Below are 27355 nucleotides of genomic sequence, written 5' to 3' on the forward strand. Positions count from 1 at the left end.
CTTGTCTGGAAGAAACCTGAGTTCACTGCAGTTTGGGAGGCAGGCGGACCGCAGGATGTTTTCATAGATATGAGTTTATTTTTTTTATGTCTGTATACTGTTTAAATCTGTTCTGTTGATTTTATCACGGAGTATTTTCTGCCTGCTTGCTGCCAAACAATTCAAAGAACTTGTTGGTATATTGTGTTTTAATTAAGAAAACCAATCAATCAATCAACAGATCAATGAAAATCTAGATTTAGCAGCACATCAATGAAAGGTAGAAAACGTAACAATTGAATCTATCAGGATTAGAAGTAACTGCTCCAAACTAATGAGTAATGTAATCTTCTGAAATAAAGGAATTTGTAACCTGTAAAGTCCTTATAATGGAATATTAGAAGAACAGTTAAGTCCAGTTTTCAGTCTTCATGAAGAATCAGCGTCAGCCATGTTGGAAGATTGTGTTTAAAGTCTTTTATTAACCTGAGTTCACTCACACTGGCACAAAGTGTTTGGCTCAGAGTTTAATGTACATTCTCTCTCTCCTCAAGCAGACTGGAGTTTAATTAAACATTTTTGGAGGCAGAAATAATCTGATTGGTCGAGTTAAACCTCAGTGGGCGGAGCCAAAGAACCGCAGTAACATCAGACTGAAGCTCAGTGAGAAAGACAAGGTAAGAGAGGAGGAAGCTAATATGAAGCCTAGCGCTCTGCTGCTAACTGAAACAATACAATCTACCAAACTGAGTTATCTAGGTTAGCTAGTTAGCTAGCTGCGGACCTTCAACAACATGAATGAATGAGAAAAAGAAGTCATTGCTATTCATATTTTTATTTAGGTTTTGACTAGAGTTTGTTCTCTTTCGCTAACTTGCACTCCGAAAATCTGTGGTTCTTTGGCTCCGCCCACTGATGTTTTGATTTTCCCGACCAAATCGCAAGTGAAAGCAATGCTGAAGTCCTGGATGTCAGACTTTCCCACCAGCACCTGAACACACCATCAGACTCCAGCCGCCCTCCTCCCAGTGGTTTACATGTTATTGGTTGAGGAGCAGGTATACTGTCGGTGTTCCTGTCTTTTTTTTCCTCAGGAATATGGAGATAAATTTCTGTCTCCCTCAACACAAATCACTAGAAACATTAAAAATAATTCATCATCTTAACATATATGCGAGAACAAAAACACCCAATGTACAGTTGTGTGGCTTTGCCACAGCAGAGCTTTATATTTCAAAGATAATGTGTAAAAGTGAGTATACTGTAATATGGTCAGAAAAAGAGGTGATTGCTGTTTTAGCTCTGTATATACTTGGTATAGCTAAGTAGGTTTTACAGTTTCACCAGTAAAGTGTAAATCTGTACCAAGCAGCTAGAGACAGAGGGACATCAGACAGACGACCTCCAGGCTTCAGGACAGAAGGTCTGACTAGACCGCCAGGCCTCTGGATCAGACTTGGGACTAGGGCTGAACAATTAATCAAAATTTTATCGAAATCGCAATATGGCCTACTGCAATTTTCAAATCGCAGGAGGCGCAATATTTGTTAAAGGCGAAATGTGCGTCAAAATACCGTTTTAAATGGTGGTGCTGCAGAGATGTCCTGCCTACACATCATATTCTACAGACTTCAGAAAACATCTTTGTTTGGTACAGAGCCCCGCAAAAATCACACCATAATCATTTTAATACATTTTTCAATGAAAATGAGAATAATGATGTAAAAATGATCATTCCCTCTAATATCGCAAATTATATCGCAATTGCAATATCAGTCAGAATAATTGCAATTAGATATTTTTTCAAAATTGTACCTCGGACTGATACTAACGATGCTAAAGGTCACTTCAAGCTGCACTAGACAACTTTGCATGTTGGTGGCCCCATAATCAGTGCTTCTCAACCCAATTTTGGCGGGTCATGAGATGATTTATGGGATACGAAAAATATATGTGTATAATGTATTTCTATCATACAAATGCATGATCATGTATATTTTTTCTCTAATTTTTTTTCTCTAACTTTTTCCTTTTTTCAGCCTCTTGGCCTTCTCTGATATCAACATCATTTTTTTTTTTTGTTGTCATTTTTAGGCACCAGAGGCTCAGATGACGAGAAGAGTCACAAGTTCTCACACACAAACACTCTGACAGTTTACACTTAGACCTCAGTGTCATCGTGTCACTTCACATCCAGAGCGATGACATCATCGTCCTGCGGTCAGATAGATCCAGACACTCTGCTGGAATGTTAGTAGAGCGGAAAGTCCCATAAAAAAGCATTTAGAGTATCGGATACAAAAACCCCCTTTAAAAAATCCTTTAGGTGATGCGGCAGATTCTTTGGGCAGGCTGACCCACGCTGAATATCACATAGCAGGGAACACACACACACACACACACACACACACACACACACACACACACTGTGATAGCTCAACATAGCAGTTTCCTCTCAGCTGAAACCGTGAACTCTCTCCCTCTCTCTCTCTCTCTCTCTCTCTTTCCCAGCAGCTTCTCTCTCCCTCGCTCGGCCTCGCAGACTCTTTCCCTCTAGTCGTCCCGTTGTGTTTCCTCAGGCCGGGACGCTCTGCGGCTCTTTGCAGGGAGAGCCGTCCGGACTCTTCACCAGCTCGTACCTTCCTCCTCCTCCTCCTCCTCCACTTCCTGTGCCTTTCTCTGGACTTCCTGTCTGCCGGCGGAGGACGAGCACTGACAGCAGGAAGCAGAGCAGCGCGGCGCAGATGAAGATGGACTGCAGGCCCAGAAACCTGAGACACACACACACACACACACACACACACACACACACACAGGGGATGCATCTGTGTCAGTATGATGTTAGCTGTTGTTTGGGAACCTAAAAAACTCCCATCATGCATTTGGATTCAGTAATACAGGCCCCGTTCCATCAAAAATTCAAGCACGCTCAGTTTTAAATCCTGTTTTGTTTTTTTGTCCCTGCTCATCGCTGCTTCAGCACCTTTCAAGTCATCTGATTTCAGTTTGTTGGACTCATTTCACAGCACCTGGGTTGGTATTTAACACTAAAACAACAGACTGATCTGCTTCAATGACTCAGGCGGCGGCCTCACTGATCCATCAGAAAACAGATAGAATTATTCCTGATAGATGTTGGTTTGTTTTGAGTGTCAACATGGCGGCGAGGCAGAAGAACAGAAGAAGAAACAGACTCTACAGTATAAATTCAATAAGAAACCGAGCTGGAAAACCTTCAGTCATCCCAGCGTTCGGACCGTCGTCTCTGTGTTCGCTGCTAGTTTCTACAAAACAAACGTAGGAAGGCTCTGATTGGCTGAACGGACGCTGACGAATCTGTCCATCCAGAAAAAATTCAGCTGGTTATTGAGCTGGTAAATAACTGTAGATAAAAGATAATAGAATAAGTGACCTTTTTTTTTAAATGGCCACCTCTGTGTTGTGAGGACTGTGGTCTGGTCTCATGGCGTGAACACAGAATCATGATGCATCCATCCATCCATTTCTATTAAATTTTTTTTTTTTAAATTTCTTTGTTGTTTTTGTTTTGGTTTCTCTCCTCCCTTATACCCAACTCCATTCAATTTTGTGTAATTGAGCGTATTTATTCTTATCTAACAGTTCTATTGAAACTCAATGTATATGTCACCATATTGTTATGCTCATAGTTATTTTAATTTGAATTTTTTATACATGTAGTTTGGGTTATGGGTGGGAAGCCTGATGTGAGGGGAGGGAAGGAAAAAAAAAAAAATGAGAGACGAAATATCAGTAACTATATCTGTCCATTGTCATGTTGGTCCCTAATAAAAATAATAAGTGACTATACTTAAACAAAAACCTGTTTTTATTTTTGTAGTTTATTTTATTTTAAGCTAAAAAAAAAATTATTTCCCTGAGATGAAAAGGTTTTATATGCAGAGCGAAACAGTCTGAGGGCCAGTTATGGTGCAAGAAGACCACATTTAGATCCACCACTCCATCAGGCTTTTCAAACCTGAAACTGTGAGAATGGAAACACTGACTCTACTGTCTGAGCTCAGATGCTTCCTCTGTTTGGTCAAACCTGCTGCTGTGTGCAGAACTGAAGTTCTTTAGCAGAAGAGAGAGAAACCGGCCTGGATGGAAAGAACATGTTGCGTAACGTAGCTGCTGGTGTGCAGGCAGCAGAATGCAGCGGAGTTAATGTTGATGCTCTCTCACGATACGATTGGATACGTGATCTGAGGGTCAGGATCCAATACGACCAGGATTCGATGTGATCAATAAAAGTTCAGTGGCAACAAAGTCTGACTGTGCAGAATTCTGTTTATTTCTGAGTCAGAAATCTTTCTTGCGATGCCATTGGCTGTTAGAATGTAAACAATTTTAAAATGTCATTACAAAGTGACAATAATATAATTTGGATGGAGAGCTTGTGAAACTGTGATGGTCAAGAGTCTCATTAGTGATTACTACAGCAGAATAACATGGAGCTGATATCACCATTCATGTTCCTGACAGCAGAATAACATGGAGCTGATATCACCATTCATGTTCCTGACAGCAGAATAACATGGAGCTGATATCACCATTCATGTTCCTGACCTCCATATGGATTGACACATTTTTGTATTGCGATATGTTGAATTTCAATATATCGTCCCATCCCTAATAAAATCCCTTGCCAAGCCAGTCATGTTTTGCACCTGCAGGTTCCAGACTCTCTGACTCACCTCTGTCTGAACAGGTCCAGGTCGTAGTAGTGACAGGAAGTCTTCCTGCCACACTTCCTGCCCCACAGGATGCAGGTACTGTCTATGGCAATGCCATACAACACCGGGCCGGGCATGAAGGCTGAGAGAGAGAGAGAGAGAGAGAGAGATTGATTAAATTATTGATTGATTTTTTTTTTAATCAGAAGACAGACAGTCGGCACAATGCCTCTTCCAAGAACTTTGAATGTTTCGTGTTTTGTTGTTTTGTATGTAAAACCTCAACATTTATTATTTCTAAATTTAAAAACAAACAAAAAGATAAAACACCGTTAGCCATATAGCAGGCAATATATCATGGTATCTGATGTGATGTGATGCAGTGTGCTGTGATGCAGTGTGCTGTGATGTGATGCAGTGTGCTGTGATGCAGTGTGCTGTGATGTGATTCAGTCTGCTGTGATGCAGTGTGCTGTGATGTGATGCAGTGTGCTGTGATGCAGTGTGCTGTGATGTAGTGTGCTGTGAGGTAGTGTGCTGTGATGCAGTGTGCTGTGATGTGATGCAGTGTGCTGTGATGCAGTGTGCTGTGATGTGATTCAGTCTGCTGTGATGCAGTGTGCTGTGATGTGATGCAGTGTGCTGATGTGATGCAGTGTGCTGATGTGATGCAGTGTGCTGTGATGCAGTGTGCTGTGATGTAGTGTGCTGTGATGTAGTGTGCTGTGATGTAGTGTGCTGTGATGTGATTCAGTCTGCTGTGATGTAGTGTGCTGTGATGTGATGCAGTGTGCTGATGTGATGCAGTGTGCTGTGATGTGATGCAGTGTGCTGATGTGATGCAGTGTGCTGTGATGCAGTGTGCTGTGATGTGATGCAGTGTGCTGATGTGATGCAGTGTGCTGTGATGTGATGCAGTGTGCTGATGTGATGCAGTGTGCTGTGATGCAGTGTGCTGTGATGTAGTGTGCTGTGATGTAGTGTGCTGTGATGTGATGCAGTGTGCTGATGTGATGCAGTGTGCTGTGATGCAGTGTGCTGATGTGATGCAGTGTGCTGTGATGCAGTGTGCTGTGATGCAGTGTGCTGTGATGTGATGCAGTGTGCTGTGATGCAGTGTGCTGTGATGTGATGCAGTGTGCTGTGATGCAGTGTGCTGTGATGTGATTCAGTCTGCTGTGATGCAGTGTGCTGTGATATGATGCAGTATGCTGTGATGTGATGCAGTGTGCTGTGATGTGATGCAGTGTGCTGTGATGTGATGCAGTGTGCTGTGATATGATGCAGTGTGCTGTGATGTGATGCAGTGTGCTGTGATGTGATGCAGTGTGTCTCACCCAGGACTCTGAACAGCATGTACTGAACTCCCACTGCGAAGGACTTATCTTCTGGCGGGACCGTCCTGCAGCACACAGGGACACACACAAGAAAAAACATTAAGAAAACATGAGATTAAATTAGAAGGCACTTGAAAGCTCAAACCTCTGCCAGTGCTGAACAATTCTGCAACTTGATGTTACACCAAAACACATCATTCCTGTCACTTAAATTTTAAGTTAAATTGATTTTGTGACTCTGCAAAACAAACCTTGGAACCCAGTCTCTATATCTGTTAGTTTCATAGTTTTGGCTAAAACATGATAATCGTCTAATGGCAGAAATTCCAGATCCAGATCAAAACCAAAATCTAATCAGTTGTTGCTTGGTCCAAAGTTGATCTGTCCACCAAATTTAATGGAAATCTGTTCCTAAGTTTTTGAAATATCCTGCTGACAGACAGATGGACAGACAGACAACCTTCTTGGCGGAGAAAGTAATGTACAAAACCAAAACAAGTCTTTTTAAAAAAGTTTCAAGAAGAGATTTTAAAGATGAAGAGGGAGAGAGAGAGAGAGAGAGAGAGAAGGAGATTTGTGAGTATGTAGTAAAAGGGAGAAAGATAAGTGCACTTGTCCATTTTAATCATTTCTGCGCCTCCCTGCCTTGAAAGTCATCTATCATGTTACACATCAGTACTGAGCTGAAAACAACATACCACACTGATATATCATGCTGCATTCCTCCAGTACAAAAACAAAAACACATTTGTGTATTCATTTTCTGCCAGGTGTGTGTGTGTGTGTGTGTGTGTGTGTGTGTGGTGTGATGGCATGTTGGGACAGGGCAGATGTCTGTGATAACAGCAGCGGTGGCATCAACCCCGTCTTCTGTTTGGAGCTCGCTGACAAACTGCTGGCTGCTCTGGCTGTTTGTTGGGAACATGATTGCTTTTCTATTGATTTCTTAGCATGTTGATATGTTGGCTTGTTAGTGTTTGTATTGTAATATTTTGTGGGATTTATTTTTCCGCAATTTCCTATTAATTTCCTAAAAAAGAGTTGATATCTAACTGTTAATTTCTTAAGAAGTTTCCTGGAAAGAACGGTGACATTATGAACTAATTACAGGGAAAATGGAGGGAGAGTTTGATTGGTGGAGTTGAAGTTTCCAAGGAAGAAACATGAAGTTATGTAGAAAATGGAAGAGGTCAGTTCGGTTAAACTGATGAGAAACTGTTCATTTCTAAAAGAGTTTCCTGGAAATAACTGCAAAATTATAAACTAATCATTGGAAAACTAGAGGCAGAGGGAGATTTAACTCAAGTCATTATTCACTTATGAGGAAATTAGAGGAGGAAGTTATGTCCTGGTATTTGAATAAAGACAGACCTTTGTACCTGTTCTTGTTCTAATGTACCTACTTGAAATAAAGATTTGTATACAGTAGTTATTAAGAGACAATTAATTTGAAATTTTTGCTTCTCAAAGTAAGCCCGATATTTGATCATTTTCAGAAACATGGCTTGACAGTTCTGTGAACGATTCAGAAATAGAATTAGAAAACGACCTAATTATAAGAAAGGACAGAAATCAAAATGGTGGAGGGCTTTGTGTGTTTGTGAGGACGGACATTGATTTCAATTTTCGGGCGGACATTTACCACGAAGAATTAGAGACTGTATGGTTGGATATAATTTTTCCTAAGAGCAAACCAATACTGGTCGGAGTTTGTTACAGGCCTCTGGACCAAAATCATTTCTATGAACTGCTTGAGGACATCTGTGCAAACAATATCACAAACTCTGAGGCTATTATTTTAGGCGACTTGAACACGGACATTCTAAAAAAGGAGACTTCTTTATATAAAGCATATGATAATTTTTGCCGAGTATCTCAGCTGATACATGAACCAACATGTGTTACCTTTGTAGAGAGTCTAAAAAATACAAATCTAAGTACTAGAATGTCAGGATGTTGACAAAGCCTTCAGTCTTTTTAAAACGATGTTTCTAGATATTTTAAATAGGGTGGCTCCAATGAAAACAGTTAGAATTAAACAGAGATCTGAAACATGGATAAACGATGACATACTAAAGGCCATCAGATCACGAAATGCTAGTTATGTAGAGTTTAAGCAGAGCAAAGACCAATCAAGTTTTCAAAAGTTTAAGAGTTTGAGAAATGAGGTATACAGAATGGTCACTAAGGCTAAGAAAGATTTTTTCAGTGAGAAAATCTTAGAATGTAGAAAAGAGCCAAGGAAGCTTTGGAAGTGCCTTAAGGAAGTGGGGTACAGTAAAAGTTTAAAATCTAAAGCAAGCAACATCAGTCTGGATATAGACGGAAATAGCACATCAGACAAAAAGGAAGTGGCTGAACACTTGAATTCACATTTTGCTACAATTGCTAAAAAACTGGTTGACAAACTTCCACAGCTTTCAGGTATATATGATAATAATAGATTTTTATACACAAAAGGGAATCAAGCCAAACTCTTTTGTTTTCTCCAAGGTTTCTGATGCTGCTGTTTTTAGAATGCTTAGTGAATTGAATCCTACTAAAGGCACAGGTTTAGATCACATACCGGCAAGATTTCTTAGAGAGGCTGCAGAAGTCATCACACCTTCTATTGCTTATATAATTAATATGTCTATTCAGTCAGGTAAAGTTCCAGATGAGATAAAAATGGCAAGAGTAATTCCACTACATAAAAAAGGAAGCAAATGCGACCCAAGCAACTACAGACCAGTATCCATTCTAAGTGCTCTTTCAAAGATAATCGAAAGAATTATGCAGGAACAGATAAATGAATATATTTCAAAAAGTAACCTTTTTTATGAGCTGCAATCAGGTTTTAGAAAAACCCATTCTACTGAAACATGCTTGCTGTATCTAACAGACCTTATTAGAAGAGAAGTGGATGGAGGGAACTTTTGTGGTATGGTCATGCTGGATTTGCAGAAAGCAGTTGATACAGTCGATCACAGCATTTTATTAATGAAATTAAGAGCCATGGGTTTCAGTAGGTTGACCCTGAATTGGGTACATTCATACATATCAAATTGTTGATGTTAATGGGACCCTTTCAGAGTCAAGACTCATAGGATGTGGGGTGCCACAGGGTAGTATCCTGGGGCCTCTATTTTTTTTATTATATATAAATGACTTAAAAGCAGCCGCCTCATGCAATCTTTTTTTATATGCTGACGATTCTGTTTTATTGGTAGCACATAAAGATAAAACAGTGGTTGAGAATACTCTCAGTGAGGAACTTCAAAACGTAAGTAGATGGCTATCAGATAATAGATTATCCATTATTTTTGGTTCTAAAATAAAATTAGCAAGTTCAACAGGTTTTAAGGTCAAAGTTGGAGAGTTCCATATAACGGCTAAAGACAATGTAAATTATCTTGGCTGCATTTTAGACAGGTTTTTATCAGGTGAAAATGTGGCGTTAAAAGCCCTCACCAAGATAAATCAAAGAATGAAGTTTCTAGCCAGAAAAGCTGCCTTTCTGGACAGCTCAGCTCTTCACACACTAGCTGGAGCTCTAGTTCAAAGTCATTTTGATTACACTGCCATCTCCTGGTACACCGGATTATCTCAACACCTCAAAAACAAACTACAAAAGGCTCAAAATAAATTGATAACGGTTATATTAAAGGTCCATCCACATGCACATCTTGATCCTGCACATTTTAAAAAGCTTAACTGGTTGACGGTGGGAAAAAGAACCATTTATATTAGGATGCTGCTCACTTACAAAATTGTAAAAAATATGGTACCAAAGTACTTAATCAATTATTTCTCACTACTAAGAGACAAGCATAGCTACTTTACAAGAGGTAGCTCGACAGACTTCATACCGTTTCGATTCAATAGCCTAATGGGCAAAAACACATTTCTGTACAGTGCAGCAGCACAGTGGAATAATCTGCCCACAAATCTGAAATTGAGTGTTTCACAGAGCTCGATTAAAATGGTCTTAAAGAAATGGTTACAAAACACCATGTAGCATATTCAATTTTAATTCTAACTTTTTATGACCATGAAAACATGAGCATGTTGACATAGTTACCCCGCCGCCTGCTATTTAATGATATGTTGATTGTATTGTCTTGGCTTGCTGTCTTGTTGTGCTGTTATCTTGTGGTGTGTTAAGTGTTACACTGGAGGACCGCAGTGGAAATAAGCCTTCTGGCTTTATTGTGTTTTCATCCTCGGTGATTTTTAATGTATGTAATGACTGCAATGCAGTGTTATATGTGTTCCTTAATCATCAAATAAATTAATTCATTAATTCATAAGTCACAAAATAATTGTGTGATGTTTAATGTGTGGAAAGTTGATAGAAACGAGTATGTAAACAGACAGGCTGTCTTTCTGTACGGTTTTAAATTACAGATAACAGATAAATCATTCAACAAATACAAATAACAAATAACTTCCTCCTCTAATTTCCTGGAAACTTTTGCCAAGATACAAACAAAAGATGATATTAGAGACGACAAACGTCTGACTCAGCAGTAAAACCATCAAAACACTGAACCTCCAGCTGAGAGGCTTCAGGACTCCGTCTGCTGATGAGGCTCTGCTGTTAGTCCTGATCCAAACTTTTCAGCCATTTTTATTTTTATTTACCCAGAGAATGTCTGTCTGTCTGTCTGTCTGTCTGCCTGTCTGTCTGTCTGTCTGCCTGTCTGTCTGCCTGTCTGTCTGCCTGTCTCACCTCAGTATCATCATGTATGAGGGGGTCTGGGAGAAGGAGACGATGAAGCAGGTGAGAGCCGACAGCACCATGAAGGGCAGCAGGAGGCGGGAGCAGCCGCTGCCGCAGGTCCCGGGGGAGGCGGAGCCAGCGCCGGGGGAGGCGGAGCCAGGAACGCAGCTGCAATCTGTGTAGTTCTGTTCAGACAGAGAAACACAAACATACTGTCAGAGTCCTGCAGAGTCCTGGAATCCAAGGTGGGAAAGTTTGGTTTTCAGCTGATCTCAGACAGGCAGCTCAAACCTGATGACAGTCTGAACAGAATCACATCCACAGCTGGTTTGAAATGAAAATCCAATCTGACCAATCAGATCGGATTTCAAATGTTTTTTTTTTCAGTCACTCATGGATTTGACAGGTTTGACGTCACGGTTACAACAGTTACTGACAACCAGTGACAACAAGTGTGGAACTAATTACATTTATTCCAGTTACTGTAACTGAGGAGCTTTTTTGTGTACTTGTGCTTTTTTGAGTATTTTTTAAAGTCAGTAATTTGACTTTTCCTTCAGTCCATCTCTCCTGCAGTTTTGTCCTTCAGTCCATTTTAAATCCATCCATCACAGAACAGATTGTGTCTCTCCAGCAGCAACAGAAACTGGATCAACAGAAACTGGATCAACAGAAACTGGATCAACAAAAACTGACAAACTGTGGATCCATTCACAGTGAGAAGAGGAATCTGACTTTACTTTGTTTCTGCACTTTATTTTCTCATTTCTAATGGAAAAGATCACAGCTTTTCTAAAAAGGAACTCAGGAACTTTTACTCTGAGGACATTTTAAATCAGACACTTTTTACTTTTACTGAAGGAGATTTTTACACCAGAACTTTTACTTCAGTCAAATATCAGCAAAGTAACAGAACTTCTACTTGAGCAGGACTTTCCAGTACTGTTCTGTCTCCTAAAGCTTAAAGAAGAAGCGGGCTTGTGAACAAATTTAGGGTGGATTTTCCCTTTAATTTGGGATAATTAACACCACTGAAAGAAGCTGACCCTATTTCAGAAACCAATATAAGAGAAGAGATTGAAACCAAGTCTGGGAAATGACCCAGTTTCTGGAAAATCACACATTAGGGATTAAGGATTACATAAAGACGTTGTTTGGCATCTGCCTTCGTTTCGCTCTGAGAACTCTGATAATCACCCCACCTGTTTTCACTCAAGACCACTTCAACAGAAACTGGCCTGAACGTCATGATGGCACGCAAAAAAGAGAAAGTGTGTGTGCGTGTGTGTGTAGAGATAAGAGTATGTGTGTGGGAGAAAGAGAGACAGTGTTAAACTGAGAGAAAGGGAATGTGTTGTTGGGAGTCTGCAGACCTTCTGCTCTTCTGTCTGAAGCGTCAAAGCAGAAGTGAAGCTGCTTCCTCACCGTCTGCAGCATTGAAGCACACCAGAGGGCACTGACCCAAACAGGATGTGATGTCATGTTCCCCCATACCATGAACTCCTGTGAGGGAACCCGGTGTGGGTGGAGGGAGACTGGATGTGCAGCACGAAATGAAACCAAAGTTTCTCAAACTGCAGCTGGAAAATGAGTTTCCCAGCTGATGGCGCTCTGATTTCCACACTGACACTGGTTAACGGGATCCATGGTGAATGTTTTTTCCTCTCTCCCTAAAAATTCCTGTGTTGTTGTTTTTTTTGTCACCTGTAGCTACAACAAATTCGTAGATGTCCTATATTTTACCTGTATTTTCAAAATTTTGAAACGGATCTCTTAGCGGATAAGAAACAAGCTTTTTATTAACATCATGTCTGATGATTTGTGCGTCTACATGTCGAAGAATAAACTTGCTTACTCAGCAGCTTATCCTAATTCTCCCTTTAAAATTAAATAATAAAATAATTTTTCTTACGCGGACTTTGTGGGTGATGTCGTCCATCTCCATGGCGACGCAGCCGGCGTGGCAGGGAGACCTGAACTCCACGCCGTCCGAACCACAGACCGGGTTAAAGGCCTCCTGAGGACACCGACAGGCAGCGCTGCAGGACAGGGGGTCCTGACTGAACACACACACACACACACACACACACACACACACCACTCAGTAAAAGTGAATAGTGTGATAAGGTGGATTTGGTTACTGTGACACAGTAAACTGTCTTGTCTTTAGCCCTAGTCTCTACTCCAAAACACTCTGAGTTGTAGCTTGAGAAGAGTCAGCTCAGTTAACCTGAACAAACTGTTAGCTAGCTAACTAGCCGGCAAACACACTGATGTTAATGTGAACACGCTAACGCTAGCCGCTACTAGATACGTTAGCTAGTGTGCTAATCAGATGTGTTAACAACAAGACAGTGATGTTAGCTGACCAGATGCTATGGTTAGCTAGCTAACAAGCTGACATTATCTAAACACTAAATCAATCAGATGGATCAGTGATGAAATGATCAGTTCAGTCAGAAACAGACAGAAATTAACCGTCTGTTCAATTCTGTTGAGACGACAGAAACACAGTCAGCTGTTCACAGAGCTGAGGACCTCCAAGATGGCCGCCAGAGGGGGGTTCCTCTGTGTATTTAAACGTAGCGACTGACTGTCTGTACCTGGGGGGAAAGACTCCAGCGACCCTCTGGGTGGGGCAGCCCACCAGCAGCAGCGGCAGCGCGGTGAACAGACACAGCAGGATGGCGGCGGTGCACATCCTGCCGGCTCCGCCCACCGACAGGTTCAGCCTCCGCATCAGAGCTCCGCCCAGAACGATGCCCAGCACCGCCAGAGGGATGTCGACCCCGCCTGAGGAGAGAGAGGTCAGGCCGTCCGGTCACAACCCAGACAGAGACGCAGAAGAAGAAGAAGCCGGCAGGCGGCCATCATCATGAGGCAACAGGAAAGCTTGAAAATACGCTTTTTCCTACTATTTCCTCATTTAACTTACATTAACAAGTTTGATACTAAGCTACTTACTACAATATGAAATATACTATGAATTTACCTCGTAAAGATTTATATCAGCCAAGAAAGGTGGTAAACTCAGGTGGTTTCCCAGCAGCAGTTAACCTGCGAACACGTTCTTTACTCCTCACTGTTGTTTTATAGTCGCTGTTCTAATGTTTAATATAATATTTATTATATTAATAATATTTATTATATTAAGGTATTCGGTATGAGGCACAGCTGAGGTTAACAACAGAAATGAGTGTTGCATTATTTTCTAAAGAGCTACGTAAGAAACAGAAATATTTAGTTTAAATACAGAAAAAAGAAAAGAGAACGGAAAAATATGAAAGAACAAGATTTTTTTTTGTGTTTGCGTTGCTGCGTCTTATCTGTTTCAGTAAAACGCACAGAACCAGTTCAGTTCAGTTCAGTTCAGTTCAGTTCAGTCCAGTTCAGTTCAGTTCAGATCAGTTCAGTTCAGTCCAGTTCAGTTCAGTTCAGATCAGTTCAGTTCAGTTCAGTTCAGTTCAGTTCAGTCCAGTTCAGTTCAGTTCAGATCAGTTCAGTTCAGTTCAGTTCAGATCAGTCCAGTTCAGTTCAGTTCAGTTCAGTTCAGTCCAGTCCAGTCCAGTTCAGTTCAGTCCAGTTCAGTTCAGTTCAGTTCAGTCCAGTTCAGATCAGTTCAGTTCAGTTCAGTTCAGTCCAGTCCAGTCCAGTCCAGTCCAGTTCAGTTCAGTTCAGTCCAGATCAGTTCAGTTCAGTTCAGTTCAGTCCAGTCCAGTCCAGTCCAGTCCAGTCCAGATCAGTTCAGTTCAGTTCAGTTCAGTTCAGTCCAGTCCAGTCCAGTCCAGTCCAGTCCAGATCAGTTCAGTTCAGTTCAGTTCAGTTCAGATCAGATCAGTTCAGTTCAGTTCAGTTCAGTCCAGTCCAGTCCAGTCCAGATCAGTTCAGTTCAGTTCAGTTCAGTTCAGATCAGTTCAGTTCAGTTCAGTTCAGTTCAGTTCAGATCAGTTCAGTCCAGTCCAGTCCAGTCCAGTCCAGTCCAGTCCAGTCCAGATCAGTTCAGTTCAGTTCAGTTCAGTTCAGTTCAGTTCAGTCCAGTCCAGTCCAGTCCAGTCCAGTCCAGATCAGTTCAGTTCAGTTCAGTTCAGTCCAGTCCAGTCCAGTCCAGTCCAGTCCAGTCCAGTTCAGTTCAGTTCAGTCCAGATCAGTTCAGTTCAGTTCAGTCCAGATCAGTTCAGTTCAGTTCAGTTCAGTTCAGTTCAGTTCAGTCCAGTTCAGTTCAGTTCAGTTCAGTCCAGATCAGTTCAGTCCAGTTCAGTTCAGTTCAGTTCAGTCCAGATCAGTTCAGTTCAGTTCAGTCCAGTTCAGTTCAGTTCAGTTCAGTCCAGATCAGTTCAGTTCAGTTCAGTTCAGTTCAGTTCAGTTCAGTTCAGTTCAGTCCAGATCAGTTCAGTTCAGTTCAGTTCAGTCCAGATCAGTTCAGTTCAGTTCAGTTCAGTCCAGATCAGTTCAGTTCAGTTCAGTCCAGATCAGTTCAGTTCAGTTCAGTTCAGTCCAGATCAGTTCAGTTCAGTCCAGTCCAGTCCAGTCCAGTCCAGTCCAGATCAGTTCAGTTCAGTTCAGTTCAGTTCAGTCCAGTCCAGTCCAGTCCAGTCCAGTCCAGTTCAGTTCAGTTCAGTCCAGATCAGTTCAGTTCAGTTCAGTCCAGATCAGTTCAGTTCAGTTCAGTTCAGTTCAGTTCAGTCCAGTTCAGTTCAGTTCAGTTCAGTTCAGTTCAGTCCAGTTCAGTTCAGTTCAGTTCAGTCCAGATCAGTTCAGTTCAGTTCAGTTCAGTTCAGATCAGATCGACATGCTGATCTGTTCTGCAGCAGAAACCAGTTTCACCAGTTCTGCAGAACAGTAAAAGCAGCAGACCAGTTCAGAGTGGAAGCAGCATGGCTCCTGTGCAGGGTGAGGAGCAGCAGGAGGTGAACTGACGGGCCGCTCAACAGAGGAGGCCTTGTTTCGTTTTCCAGTGTTACAACATCTGTGAACGATTACACTCTGTTGACCTTCCATGGAATAATCTGACTACTTTCTGTTTTATTCAGCGTTGGGTCGGTTTCCTCCAGAGAACGCAAAATCATGAATCTGGAATTCATGATTCAATAGTTTTAAAATATTAAGCTTCAAGTGTTAAATAACTTTGTAAAGCCAGAGGTTTCCTGCTATTCTTAAAGTAACACTCCATGGCATTTCCCTCTGTCTGTCTGTCTCTCTCTCTCTCTCTCTCTCTGTCGCTCTCTCTCTCTCTCTCTCTGTCTCTGTCGCTCTCTCTCTCTCTCTCTCTAACTCCACAGTGATCCAGCCTCTATCAGTTCATAAATCTTCTCCTCTGTCTGTTCTAAACAGCCAGAGTCTGGTCGCTCTTTCCCAGTGTTGGGGGTAAAAAGTAAAAAAAAGGGGGTGAAGTTAGTTTGAAGATTGATATTCACCGGTTGATGCGCCTTTTAACATCAATAGCTCCGTGTCGATAGCATAATTTTTCTCAAATTAGGCTTTTTTATAGAGAGGAACACGGAGCCAATGTTTCACAGTGTTGATAAAGTCAAAATCAACTGCGGTTGTGATGCAGACGGCAGAAAGGATCCAGTCCAAACCCCCACTGAGTATTTACTGTGGAACCAGGTGACTGAAAGCTGCTCCATGTTTTCTTTAGACAACAGCAGCTTGTTACTTCAGACTGTGTCCCAGACGTGAAGATTAGTGATGATTTCTGTACATTAAGAGTGATGACATCAGCAGAAGACGTATTTTAAAGGCATGATTTGACGTGGGTAACGTGAAAGTACTCTAACGCACTTTTAATAAAGAATAACTTAGTAATGTAACTAGTTACTATTTTTAGGGCAAGTAACAAAGTAAAGTAACTAGTTAGTTTCAAAAGTAACTTTCCCCAACACTTGCGTTTTAAGTTTCCGGTTTGTTTGGAATCAACAGAAGAAGAAGAACTGGGTAGTTAGCATGAGCAGTGATAGAAACTCAAACTGCATCAACAGGAGATCCAAGCTCCGCCCACACTGTTTGATTGACAGGTGACCAGTCTGCGCTCTCACCTATCATCATGGTGGAGAAAGAGGCGGTCTGGGTGAACTGCCGCTCGATGAACTTGGCGGTGAAGGTGGCGAGGCCGGCCACCAGCGCCGCCAGGAAGACCTGAGCCAGAACCACCAGCAGGAAGACGGGGCTGCGCAGCGTCCGCAGGGCGATGCGAGGGAAACCTGAGGGGGGGGGGGGCAGCGTGAAACCTGGAGTCTAACAATCATCACATCATTCTCAGTACTCCCTTACAATACGACTTAATTCATGCTAAATCCCCTTGAAATTAATTAATGGAGGAGTCTCCATCAAAAACCTCTTAATTTCCTGACTCCTTACTTTCTAATTGAATGTCAAATTCAGGGAGACAGGAACTTTCCCTTAATAACTCATTAATAACCCTTGAAACCATGTATGAAAGGCATGAAAAAACTCTAGTGTCTCTGCACCAATCACGTGTCGTTTAGCAAATCATCTTCATTGCGTTTGGCTTCGGCAAAACCGTTTTACCCAATCCACGAGGTTCTGGATGGATATGATTGCCTTCCGCCCCAGGGACTATGGATGGAAATAACTTACAGCTATATCTGGCACAATATATTTATTGAGCATTGTCAATGTCAAATAAACAAATAAAATAAAAAAATGATGCAAAAGAGGAGAATGCCGGCTACTCTTTATCATAAATGTTGTTCTCGCTCTGAGAAACAATCAAGCCAATCAGTGGCTTTGTGGGCGGGACTAAAGTTTGAACCGTTTGTGTGACAGTTTTTCATCAGCGATTCGGCAGAATAGATTTGTTGAAATCACCTCCTTAACCCCTTATTGTCTTTGCAAAGACAATATTTTTGTCAAAATCTAAAGTAAAATCCGAAGCTGCAGTAGAGTCTTGCTTTAATCCAAGACGCAGTGACAGTGACATCTTGTCCACTTCTGTAATATTCGTTGCCTTTTAGTTCCCTCGGCCCTGAAACAGGAAACAGAAGAGGAAAGAGACGACTTACTTTTGAGGAACTGGAGCAGGGAGAGTTCCTGCAGCGGATCTGTCTTCTCCGGTCGGGACTCTTCGTCTCCCGCGGCGTCCTGGACAGACGTGGAAGCAGAACATCACACACCGGACTTGTTTTCACTGCCGGTTTCGAAACCTCTCTAACCCCCGAAAGTCTGCAGCTCTGTGCAGCTGAAGGCTCTGACATGACTCTGTTTACCTGGACAGCAATAATCTGATATGAACCCGATTAAGACAACAGTCTGAATAACAATTTGCCATGTAAACAGCATTTTCTGATCCCCTTAACCTGAATAGTTGGAGTAAGCAGAATTTCATTAAGACATGTGCAGCATTCTGATCCCAGTCTCATTACTGAAGCGGTTCAGACTGTAAACACCTGGACCAGGACTCTCTATCGGAGGACCGGAGCGGCGATCCGACCGCCTGACGCTCCTCTGCCTTCCAGAGGCTGAACTGGTTTCAGAGGAGAAAGAGACCGACAGCAGGAAACAGAAGGAGAGGCTGAAACTGAGCATGCTCAGGATTTAGAGGGAAACGGAGATCATGAAGTTTTCAGTAAAGTCCGAAAGTGTCCGAGTCTCCGGTGATCCTCCTCTGTCCTGCTGACCGGACTTTGCTCCGCAGCTGGAGACAGGAACATGAAGGGAACAGTTCTATAAGAAACACATGGAGACAGATTAACCTGAATATCGTCTTATTAAGAGTAATAGTCACTGCTGTCCCTCTGGGGCCATGTATGCTACAAACGTCTGCACTCATGCTGTGAGGCACTTTGGATAAAAGCGTCCACCCAACAATTGTTATGAACTTGTTTTAACAGCAGAAGTTTCACATTAAAGCACCAGACTCTGTTCTCTAGCAGCGTTTTCCACAGAAATTTGTCTTGGCGAAGATAAGATGGTGAGGCTTCTGGAGAAAAGGCACGAAGGCCATGTGTGTGTTTCCACTGAAACAAATACAACTGCAGTTCTCCTGGGGATGCTGTAGCTCCTTTGGTGGAGGGTGTGTGTGTGTGTGTGTGTGGGGGTGGGGGGCTTCTGCAAGGGCTTGTGGGAGATCTTGAGTTATTAACCTATTTTACTGCCAGAAAGAGCACAATATGAAACCAAAGTGAATGTATTTATTGGCAACGATATCAATAAAGTGAAAGATCATGAAGCAACAAAGTCTGAGCTTCTCCTACATTCCTGCATCTCTTGAGATCAGACGACCAGCTGGAGGAACTGTCAGGCTCTTTCTCCCAAAAGCAACTTCAACATGTGACGTATTTTCACACAGTGCAAAAAAATAAACTCACCAAACGATTTTATCAAGTACTCATGCTGCCTTCAGGTGCTTCTCAAGCTCGTAAACCTTCCGAGACTGGAAGTCGTAAATACGAGTCGTCACGCGTTCAAGTGCTTTTGCTCAGAAATAAAAAACAAATGGATCTGTGAAAAAAGTTTTTGCTGCCTGATGTTTTTACTTTGGGATCAAGAAAAGCTCAAGTGCTGCGGTGGCTTCAGAGTAAAGAGGAGAAAATCCATGTCAGGCATAACTGATGTTTTAGTTTAATAAAAACAACAAATACGTGACACTAAAAAAGTAAAAAAGTGAAAATAGAAACATTCAACAATACTCGTTATTTATATGGAATGCCAAACAATATTGAAATAAATGACATCATTGTTGCCATCAGTTACTGACATGCTGACGAGCGTCTCATCTCAACAACTGGGGTCTTATACAAACTTCTGACTTTACCTTTCATATTTATCGCCTATTTCAAACAGCGGTTTGTTTGGAATAAATATAAGAAGGTAGAATAAATAGAAGAAGCAGCAGTCTACATTGAGCGACTTTTATTTTTACAGTATTTTGGTTGCTACAGCCGCTGATCACTGAAGGTGTCGTCAAAATCAAGAAAAAGACAAATAGTAAATAAAGACAAATAATCTCACTGGGCGGGGCGTGGCTCAGTAAACTGAAACCGGCTTGATGAAGCTCAGGAGCAGAGAGGATGACTCCATTAGCCGGTGAGTCAGTGTAAACTAATGCAAATTAGTGCCCAGATCCTGACAGAACATTATGAATCACAAACGGCTGTGTAAACTCACTCTTCCACTTTCTCATTCTCACACTTTTTCACATTTCTCCCTCTCTCTCTCTTCTCTCTCTATCATCCCTCTCGTTCCCTCTCTCTGTTCACTGAAAGATGAACCTGCTTTTGACTCTGTTGAACTAACTGTTGTATAAATCTCTCTCTCTCACTTAAAGGACCGCACTGACTTTTTATTAGTTAGGCCCTTTCGTTACTTTACCCAATATACAAGAGGACTGACACCAAAATCCTCTGTGTGGTAGTTAGCTCTGTCTGGTTTAGCATGCTAACGCTTTAGCATACAGCATGCTAAGTAACTGTAGGCGGTTAGCATTATGCAAAGTATGAAGATAAACCTTTTAGTAATCCACAATTGGTTTTGGTTTTTATCCTTTGGCCTGTAGCCTACATAACTTCTGAAAACTAAATCTCATCTTCATCATTAGAGAAATCCATTACGAAGCAACAGAACAAAAGCTTTAGCTGTCTGGCTAACTTCATGAACCAAACCAGTTAGGCTACGCTTTGTCTATTTTTATCAATCCACTAATCATTAAAATAAACTATCAGCCTTTGAGCTGCTGCTGTTCTCATTTTCTCACTTTTAGCATAATGCTAGTCGCCTGCCATTACTTAACATACTGTATGCTAAAGCGTTAGCATGCTAAACCGGACAGAGCGATCTACCAGAGACACAGAAAGGATTTTGTTGCACTGACCTCCCAAAAAAATGTGTCGTAGCTACAAGTATTCTCTCTCTTTCTCTGTCTCTCTCTCTATCTCTCTCTGTCTGTCTCTCTCTTTCTCTGTCTCTCTCCCTCTCTCTCTCTCTCTCTGTCTCTCTCCCTCTCTCTCTCTCTCAAATTCAAATTTGCTTTATTAGCATGAATGTCACAACAACAATATTGCCAAAGCATCAAGAATCAATGAAACAAAACAATATGAACACAACATTAAGATTGATCCATATTAATTATATATATACAGTATATCCTCTGCATGTGTGTGTGTGTGAGTGCTGATGAGGGGTTTATGTTTAGGGAAGGATGAAGGGGGACAGCAGCCATATTGAAATGAATCCCCAGTTAACAGTAATGTTATGGATCCTATAGGAACAGAGTCATTCATTCAGTGACCATCTCCCCAATTACATGTCAACAGATCACATCATACTGTGTGTGTGTGCGTGTGTGTGTGTGTGTGTGTGTGTGTGTGTGTGTGTGTGTCTCGGTCACTCACTGTCCCTCAGGTTGTGGCATGTTGATACATATTGGGCAGCAAGATATGCCCTGTCTCCTTCTCCTAGGAGTATTTTTAATTTTGAGAGGTCATTAAGCTCTTTGAAATCTGAAATTACAGAGTTGAACTCTGTAATTTCTCTCTCTCTCTCTCTCTCTCTCTCTGTCTCTCTCTCTCTCTCTTTCTGTGTTTCTCCCTCTCTCTCTCTCTCTCTGTCTCTCTCTCTCTCTCTCTCTGTGTTTCTCCCCCCTCTCTCTCTCTCTGTCTCTCTCTCTCTCTCTCTCTGTCTCTCTCCGTCTCTCTCTCTCTCTCTCTCTCTGTCTCTCTCTCTCTCTCTTTCTGTGTTTCTCCCTCTCTCTCTCTCTCTGTGTTTCTCCCCCCCCTCTCTCTCTGTCTCTCTCTCTCTCTCTCTCTCTGTCTCTCTCTCTGTGTTTCTCCCCCTCTCTCTCTCTCTGTCTCTCTCTCTCTCTCTTCCTCTCTCTCTCTCTCTCTGTGTTCCCCCCCCTCTCTCTTTCTCTCTCTCTGTGTTTCTCCCCCCCTCTCTCTCTCTGTGTTCCCCCCCCTCTCTCTCTCTCTCTCTCTGTTTCCCCCCCCCCTCTCTCTCTGATGGATGACTCTAATGAAGGATGACTTTAATGAACTCACTAAAGTTACATAACCGTTCGATCATCCCTCACTTCTTCTTCTTATCATAAAGTCTTGAGCTGACTTGCTGATGAAAAATAAAAATTGCAGCTCAAACAGGAATGTTTTCTGCTTATTCTACTTTGTTGGTGCATTGTTGCAAATACATGAATACAAGCTAAATCTACTGTTACACTTACTGTAAATCACTCTGGATTTCAGCCAAATGTCTAAATTGCAGAATGAAAATATATACTGGCGACATAACACTGCAGCAGACCTTAACTTGAAGGTAGAGTTTATACAGTTTGTGACTTGAGGGGAAAGGCAACGACAGTTCAGTCAAATATCTCTTGTGTGAGAGAAAATCGAAAGTTGGATTGAATCTCGGCTGCACTCTGGAGTTAAATGACACGCAAACGTTTGGCTCTGCTGAGTGCTTTAACTGGCATTGATAAATGTGCTTGTGTAAGTGTGTGTGTGTGTGTGTGTGTGGGTGTGTGTGTGTGTAGGCTATGTCTCAACTGAGGGAGTCTCGGTAGATTGAACGCTGCACTCACCCAGTGTCATTTTACAGCATTGAGCAATCCTTGGCAGAGCGCCTGATTTCTCCCATAAAACCTGAGCAGAGTTCAGCTTGTTGTTTCTGTCTGGGCCGGAGCCAAAACCAAGACTGAGACCGGATTCCTTTCTCTGTTGAGGCAACTGTGCCAATACGTACAGAGCACACTTATAAATCTATCTAATGACTTCATATTTATTAATATACTTTATTTACTCAGGGAAGATTTACTGAGGACGTACTGTAGGATCTTTTTCCATTACAGGAAAAGAGCTGCCCAGTGAAACCACAGCCTGCTCCTGTCCACTGCAGCAGCCAGGTGTGCAGCAGCCAGGTGTGCAGCAGCCAGGTGTGCAGCAGCCAGGTGTGCAGCAGCCAGGTGTGCAGGTGTCAGCTGCCTTGCTCAAAGGCATCTAGCAGTCAGGTAGCAGAGCATCAGTATCAGACTGTCGGCCTCTATCAGCCTCTTCACTGCGTTTTCCATCGTTTGGAGGGAAATCTGCTGGATTGCTTTACGGCTCAAAACATGTTGATCCTCTTCAGGGACGGGGGAGGGGGGCATAAAGCAATGGGGCTTATGGGAAATGTAGTCTTAATGTGGAGAAACACTAGAACTAACAATAGTACTGGTGTGAGATCGAGGAGACCAACCGTCTCCAACATGCTCTCATTGGTTTACAGTCATTAGACCAAGACAGCAACTTTAATTTGACAATCCTACTATAAATGAGGAAAACTCCGTCCGTCCGTCTGTCCGCATCCATTTTGCTCCTCAACGGGTTGACCAATCAATCTGAAACTACACATGGACATTGAGCATTGGCATAGGCAGGGACTGACGGAGCAGATTTTTCCATTTTCACAAATTTACGCTGTTTATGCGCCTTTTTGGAAAGTCTGCGCGGAGTTGTGGCGCGCGCATCCCCGGGTAGGGACTAGTTATAGATTGATGTTTAAAACTACTTGACCTCTGCTGCACCTTTAAGGTTTATACTGTTTCACTGAACCTGATCTGGAGGGTAAGATCATCATGACTTCCTGTTTACCAGCACAGGGTGTGATGCAACTCTCCCTCAGGCGGCTAAACCAGCTTGGGCACTTGCAAAGAAACCTTGGATGCCAAGGAAAGGAGAATGGCTAAGAGAGGGTTTGTCAATGCTCCTCCCATCACAGGTATAGCGTATCTATGTTCCCAGGGTCCTATGTTCCCAGGGTCCTAAGTTCCCCAGTTCAATATTCTGTTAACACACATTAACCCTCCTATTGTGTTTGGGTTAAATTTGACCTGTTTCAAGTTAAAATATTTCATAAATATTATCCATTTTTTTTTTATTAGAACAAGGCTTCAAAACAGCTATATAAACACAACAAAACCAATGGTTATCATTTTATTTGATTTTGAAGGTCTCTAAAAAAATGTTTTACATCTGTGGTGTTCCGGGTCAAATCTGACCTGGCAGAGAATATTAAAGACTCTGGTGGTTCTGTGGATAACATTTTACTCAAACTTGACTCAAACTCTTGGGGGAACATCTTTTTCAGGTTCCCATTATGTGCTGTATAGAGCTGGGGAACATAGGACCCTGGGAACATAGGACCCTGGGAACATAGGAATGACTCCGAGGGCTCAACGATAAAATCTGGCACCTAAACATGACCCCAGGGAACCAGGAGCCATGGAGGGAGAGTCTGCAGGTTTTCATTCCAACCAGAGACTCCAGGTGAATTCACTGATTAGCAGCTTCAACCAGACAGGAGGAACCACAGAACTTGAATAGAACAGTCATTCCCATTCAAATCAACGGTCCTGAATGATCGGAGCGGCGGCCATTTTTTATGTGAACCGGACTAGCTTCTGTATAAAGCGACTCTGTATAAACAGCAAGTCACTGAGATGAGAGGTTTTACAGCAGGAACCAAACCAGTGGAAAACTGACACTGCAGCTGAATGGAGTCACTCTGCCTCCGCCAGGTGGAGCTGTGTCACCTGCTGTGTCACCTGCTGTGTCACTCTGCCTCCGCCAGGTGGAGCTCCGTCACCTGCTGTGTCACCTGCTGTGTCGCTCTGCCTCCACCAGGTGGAGCTCCGTCACCTGCTGCTGCGTCTTTTAACTCGGTCAAAAGTTTTGACATCTGTGCAGTTAGTGGAAGTGTTTATAGTTGAGTTAATCTGTTTTAGCTGGTGTCTGTTAGCTGTTTGAAGTTAGCAAATGCTAACTTTTCTTGTCCGCTAAAGGTAGGCTAAGCTATGTTAGTTTATAGCATTTAAGGGGCTGTATTAAGTTAAAGGGACCTGCTTGACTATGCTAATATGCAGATTTTGACTAGAAGAGCTAGAGACAGAAGTAGAGTCTTTGATAAAGCTACGTTAGCCTTGTTGCTAACGTAGCTTTAGCCCAACATGTTGCAAACAGCAGGTTTAAAAGGAAGCGGTAGTGGCTCACCGAGTGGAGCGTGTACCATGGGGCTTGGTCCTTCCCGCAGCTTCGAATCCGGCCCGCGGTCATTTGCTGCTCTCTCTCTCCCATACCTTCCTGTCTCTCTCTAACACTGTCTCTATCAATAAAGCATAAAATGCCTAAAAATAAAAAGATTAAAAAAAATAAAAAAGGAAACGGTAGTGCGTTGAACGTCCTGTTGCAAAGTGTTTGTTATTATGGCAGTTGAGAAGAAATATTTACAATAATTTAAGCTAGATGAAATTACTTATGACAAACATGGTTCTTTATATCCTCAGTGTGCCTCAGGTAAAGCACTTCTACAGTAGATGTGATTGTGAATCCATGGAGCGCTGACTGCTTATGTTTCCAGTCAGCAGTTTGTCTGTCTCTGCTGCTTCAGTGTTTCAGCGTCACACACACACACACACACACACACACACACACACACCTCAGATCAAATGAACCTGCATCTGATTGTGGGCGCGGTCAGTGACTCTGGGGAAACTGACACAGGACAGAGCCGGGCGCCCGTCAGTGAGATCTAGGGAGCGGTGCTCGGTGGACGCCACGGGGTTCGCTTCACCTAGCCAAGCTTAGCTCTGCACTCATATCGGGGGGAGGGTGCCGTCCGCAGTCGGTTAGGGCTGCCGGCGGCGAAGATAGATAGCGTAGGGAGAGACGTTCCAGGGGCAGGAAAAGCGCAGTCAGGCCGGGGATTTTAGGAGTGCCCCGCCGCTCCCTAGTGTGGTGTGGAGGCTCCCTGTGTGCGCCCGGGTGCTTCCGGTTCTGCGCTGGCCCGACGGTTCCCCCGCAGGCTCCCGCTGCAGAAGAGCCGGGTCGGACCAGCGCCAAAGCTCAGACCCCGGGGGAGGGTCTTGTTGGGGTGGGACTCTGTTAGCTGACCGCACAGCCGCAGTCCGTTGATCCCTGTGTGCTCTGAATCACGTGTGTCGCACGTCATTGACTCTGCCTGCCAGTCTAAGCTGTACAGGCCGCCCACGGTTGGTTGTAGTGTGTGCCTGTTTGTAGTGATATATAGTAGTGATATATAGTAGTGATATATCTTTAACACCGAATCTCCTTGTGTGTAGTGGATAACTGGGGTTTGCTTCGCGTGGGGGCGAGGTGTAGTTGGGGCCGGTGTCGTCTCCCATAGTTGTCCGTGCCATTCGCTCTATTTGCTGTACATTATAAATTTCTAATAAAGCATTGTATTTTTCTACATGGTTGTTTTGGATATAACCTCAGAGCTCTGACTCCGGACCACACCGGTTTAAAGGTGGTGGCAGCAAACGCTGCTCGGCTTTACTGAATTGGCCTCAACCCTTATCATAAGGTTTATTACAATATCATATCATATTTTGAACAAGGCCCTGGTTTAATCTTTGGCTGCAGTGCAAACCTGCAGAGAGGTTGCCAGTCCCTGCACCACACCGTCTACACCTCCACTCCTCTAGATTACACCAGAAGCTGAAGAACAGGTTGAAGTAGGACTTGTGAATACACACCTCTTTGGGCATGTTCCTGGGGAAGTAGAGGTAGGGCAGCGAGGTGAGGAACAGGAGGCAGGAGGCCACCAGGAAGCCGAGCCACCAGGCTCCGACCCAGCGCAGGTCCAGAGGGTCCAGAAGGATCTCATCTGGGAACAGCACACAGCACGGGTCAGGCAGGTTATGAATGAATATAGCCATGAATCAGAAACAAAAGGAAATGTAAAAAATAGGCAAGTTAAGTTCTTCCTGGTGGAGGTAACTGCTCATCAATCAACCACCAGTCAGCCTTGATTTGTGTTGCACATTTCATTTATGGTGTACAACTCAAAGTGCTTCACAGTGACAGTAACATGATGAAATAAGACTTTGCAAAGGGACCAAAAAACAAGGAACAACCAAGAGATTCCTGTTAGAAGACCTGAGGATCTCTCAGCAGTGGACCTTATCAGAACATCACTTAGATACACAGGTGCCAAGTCATGGAGAGATTTGTAAACCAATAAAAGGACCAGCTGTAGTGATTTATTGCTCTTTTTGATGAACCGGCAAGTAGTCCAACCGGCTTGTTCTGTGTTTGAGAGAAATGGACGAACTGCTGCAATATTTCTGAGATGTTAGAAAGCTGATTTGGTGAAGTTCTGGATATCTGTTTGTCAGCAAGATATCTCAAAACGTTACAAACAGATTTCGCTGAAATTTGGTGGACAGATCGTCATGAGCTGATTCTGACCTGTCATGCTGCGTTCAAGTGCTGATGGGAAAGTCGGAAATCCGGGACTTCCAAGTCGGCTGCTAAACAGCGCTGCATTCACATGATATTTTGTGGGAAAATCAAACCCTGAAGACAAATGCTAAACAAACTATGCTTTTTTTTTTTTTTTTACTATTTTCTTTTTTCCATTTATTTTATTAATTTTCATCTGTTTTATTTCCACAATTTCTCCTGCAGATCAACAACACAGCGACTGTTCCTGAGTCACACAGACAGAGTGTGTTGTATCTGGCACAAAGACTGAGAACTGACGCAACGATCTCAGGTTTTACTGCAGATCGGTAACACCAAACAGGACACACACACACACACACGCACACACACACACACACACACACACACACATTCTCATTTACGTCACACGGTATAAAGAATGCTTTGGTTTTTGTTCAAACTTGCCTC

General features: G+C 42.7%; 1 protein-coding gene across 1 annotated transcript; it reads right to left on the minus strand.

The window, feature by feature from the left end:
- Positions 1-441: 441 nt before the first annotated feature.
- Positions 442-26918, minus strand: slco2b1 (solute carrier organic anion transporter family, member 2B1). The gene is made up of 10 exons (XM_078286671.1): positions 26912-26918; positions 26197-26327; positions 17735-17813; positions 16748-16912; positions 13316-13505; positions 12625-12772; positions 10722-10897; positions 6011-6075; positions 4695-4815; positions 442-2750 (listed from the first exon to the last, which is right to left on the minus strand). Exons 1-10 carry the CDS (start codon positions 26916-26918, stop codon positions 2555-2557), a joined length of 1278 nt encoding a protein of 425 aa, XP_078142797.1. The 3' UTR covers positions 442-2554.
- Between the last annotated feature and the right edge of the window lie 437 nt (positions 26919-27355).

This window comes from Centroberyx gerrardi, chromosome 11, assembly GCF_048128805.1.
Source record: "Centroberyx gerrardi isolate f3 chromosome 11, fCenGer3.hap1.cur.20231027, whole genome shotgun sequence".
NCBI classification, from domain to species: Eukaryota; Metazoa; Chordata; class Actinopteri; order Beryciformes; family Berycidae; genus Centroberyx; species Centroberyx gerrardi.

Bases quoted from the DNA above. Each gene is read 5' to 3' on its own strand.
- slco2b1 (XM_078286671.1), bottom strand. The intron at 10,898-12,624 runs GTAAGAAAAATT...CTGTCTGAACAG, and splicing joins ACATCACCCACAAAGTCCGC to AACTACACAGATTGCAGCTG. The intron at 2,751-4,694 runs GTGAGTCAGAGA...TGTGTGTCTCAG, and splicing joins CTGGACCTGTTCAGACAGAG to GTTTCTGGGCCTGCAGTCCA.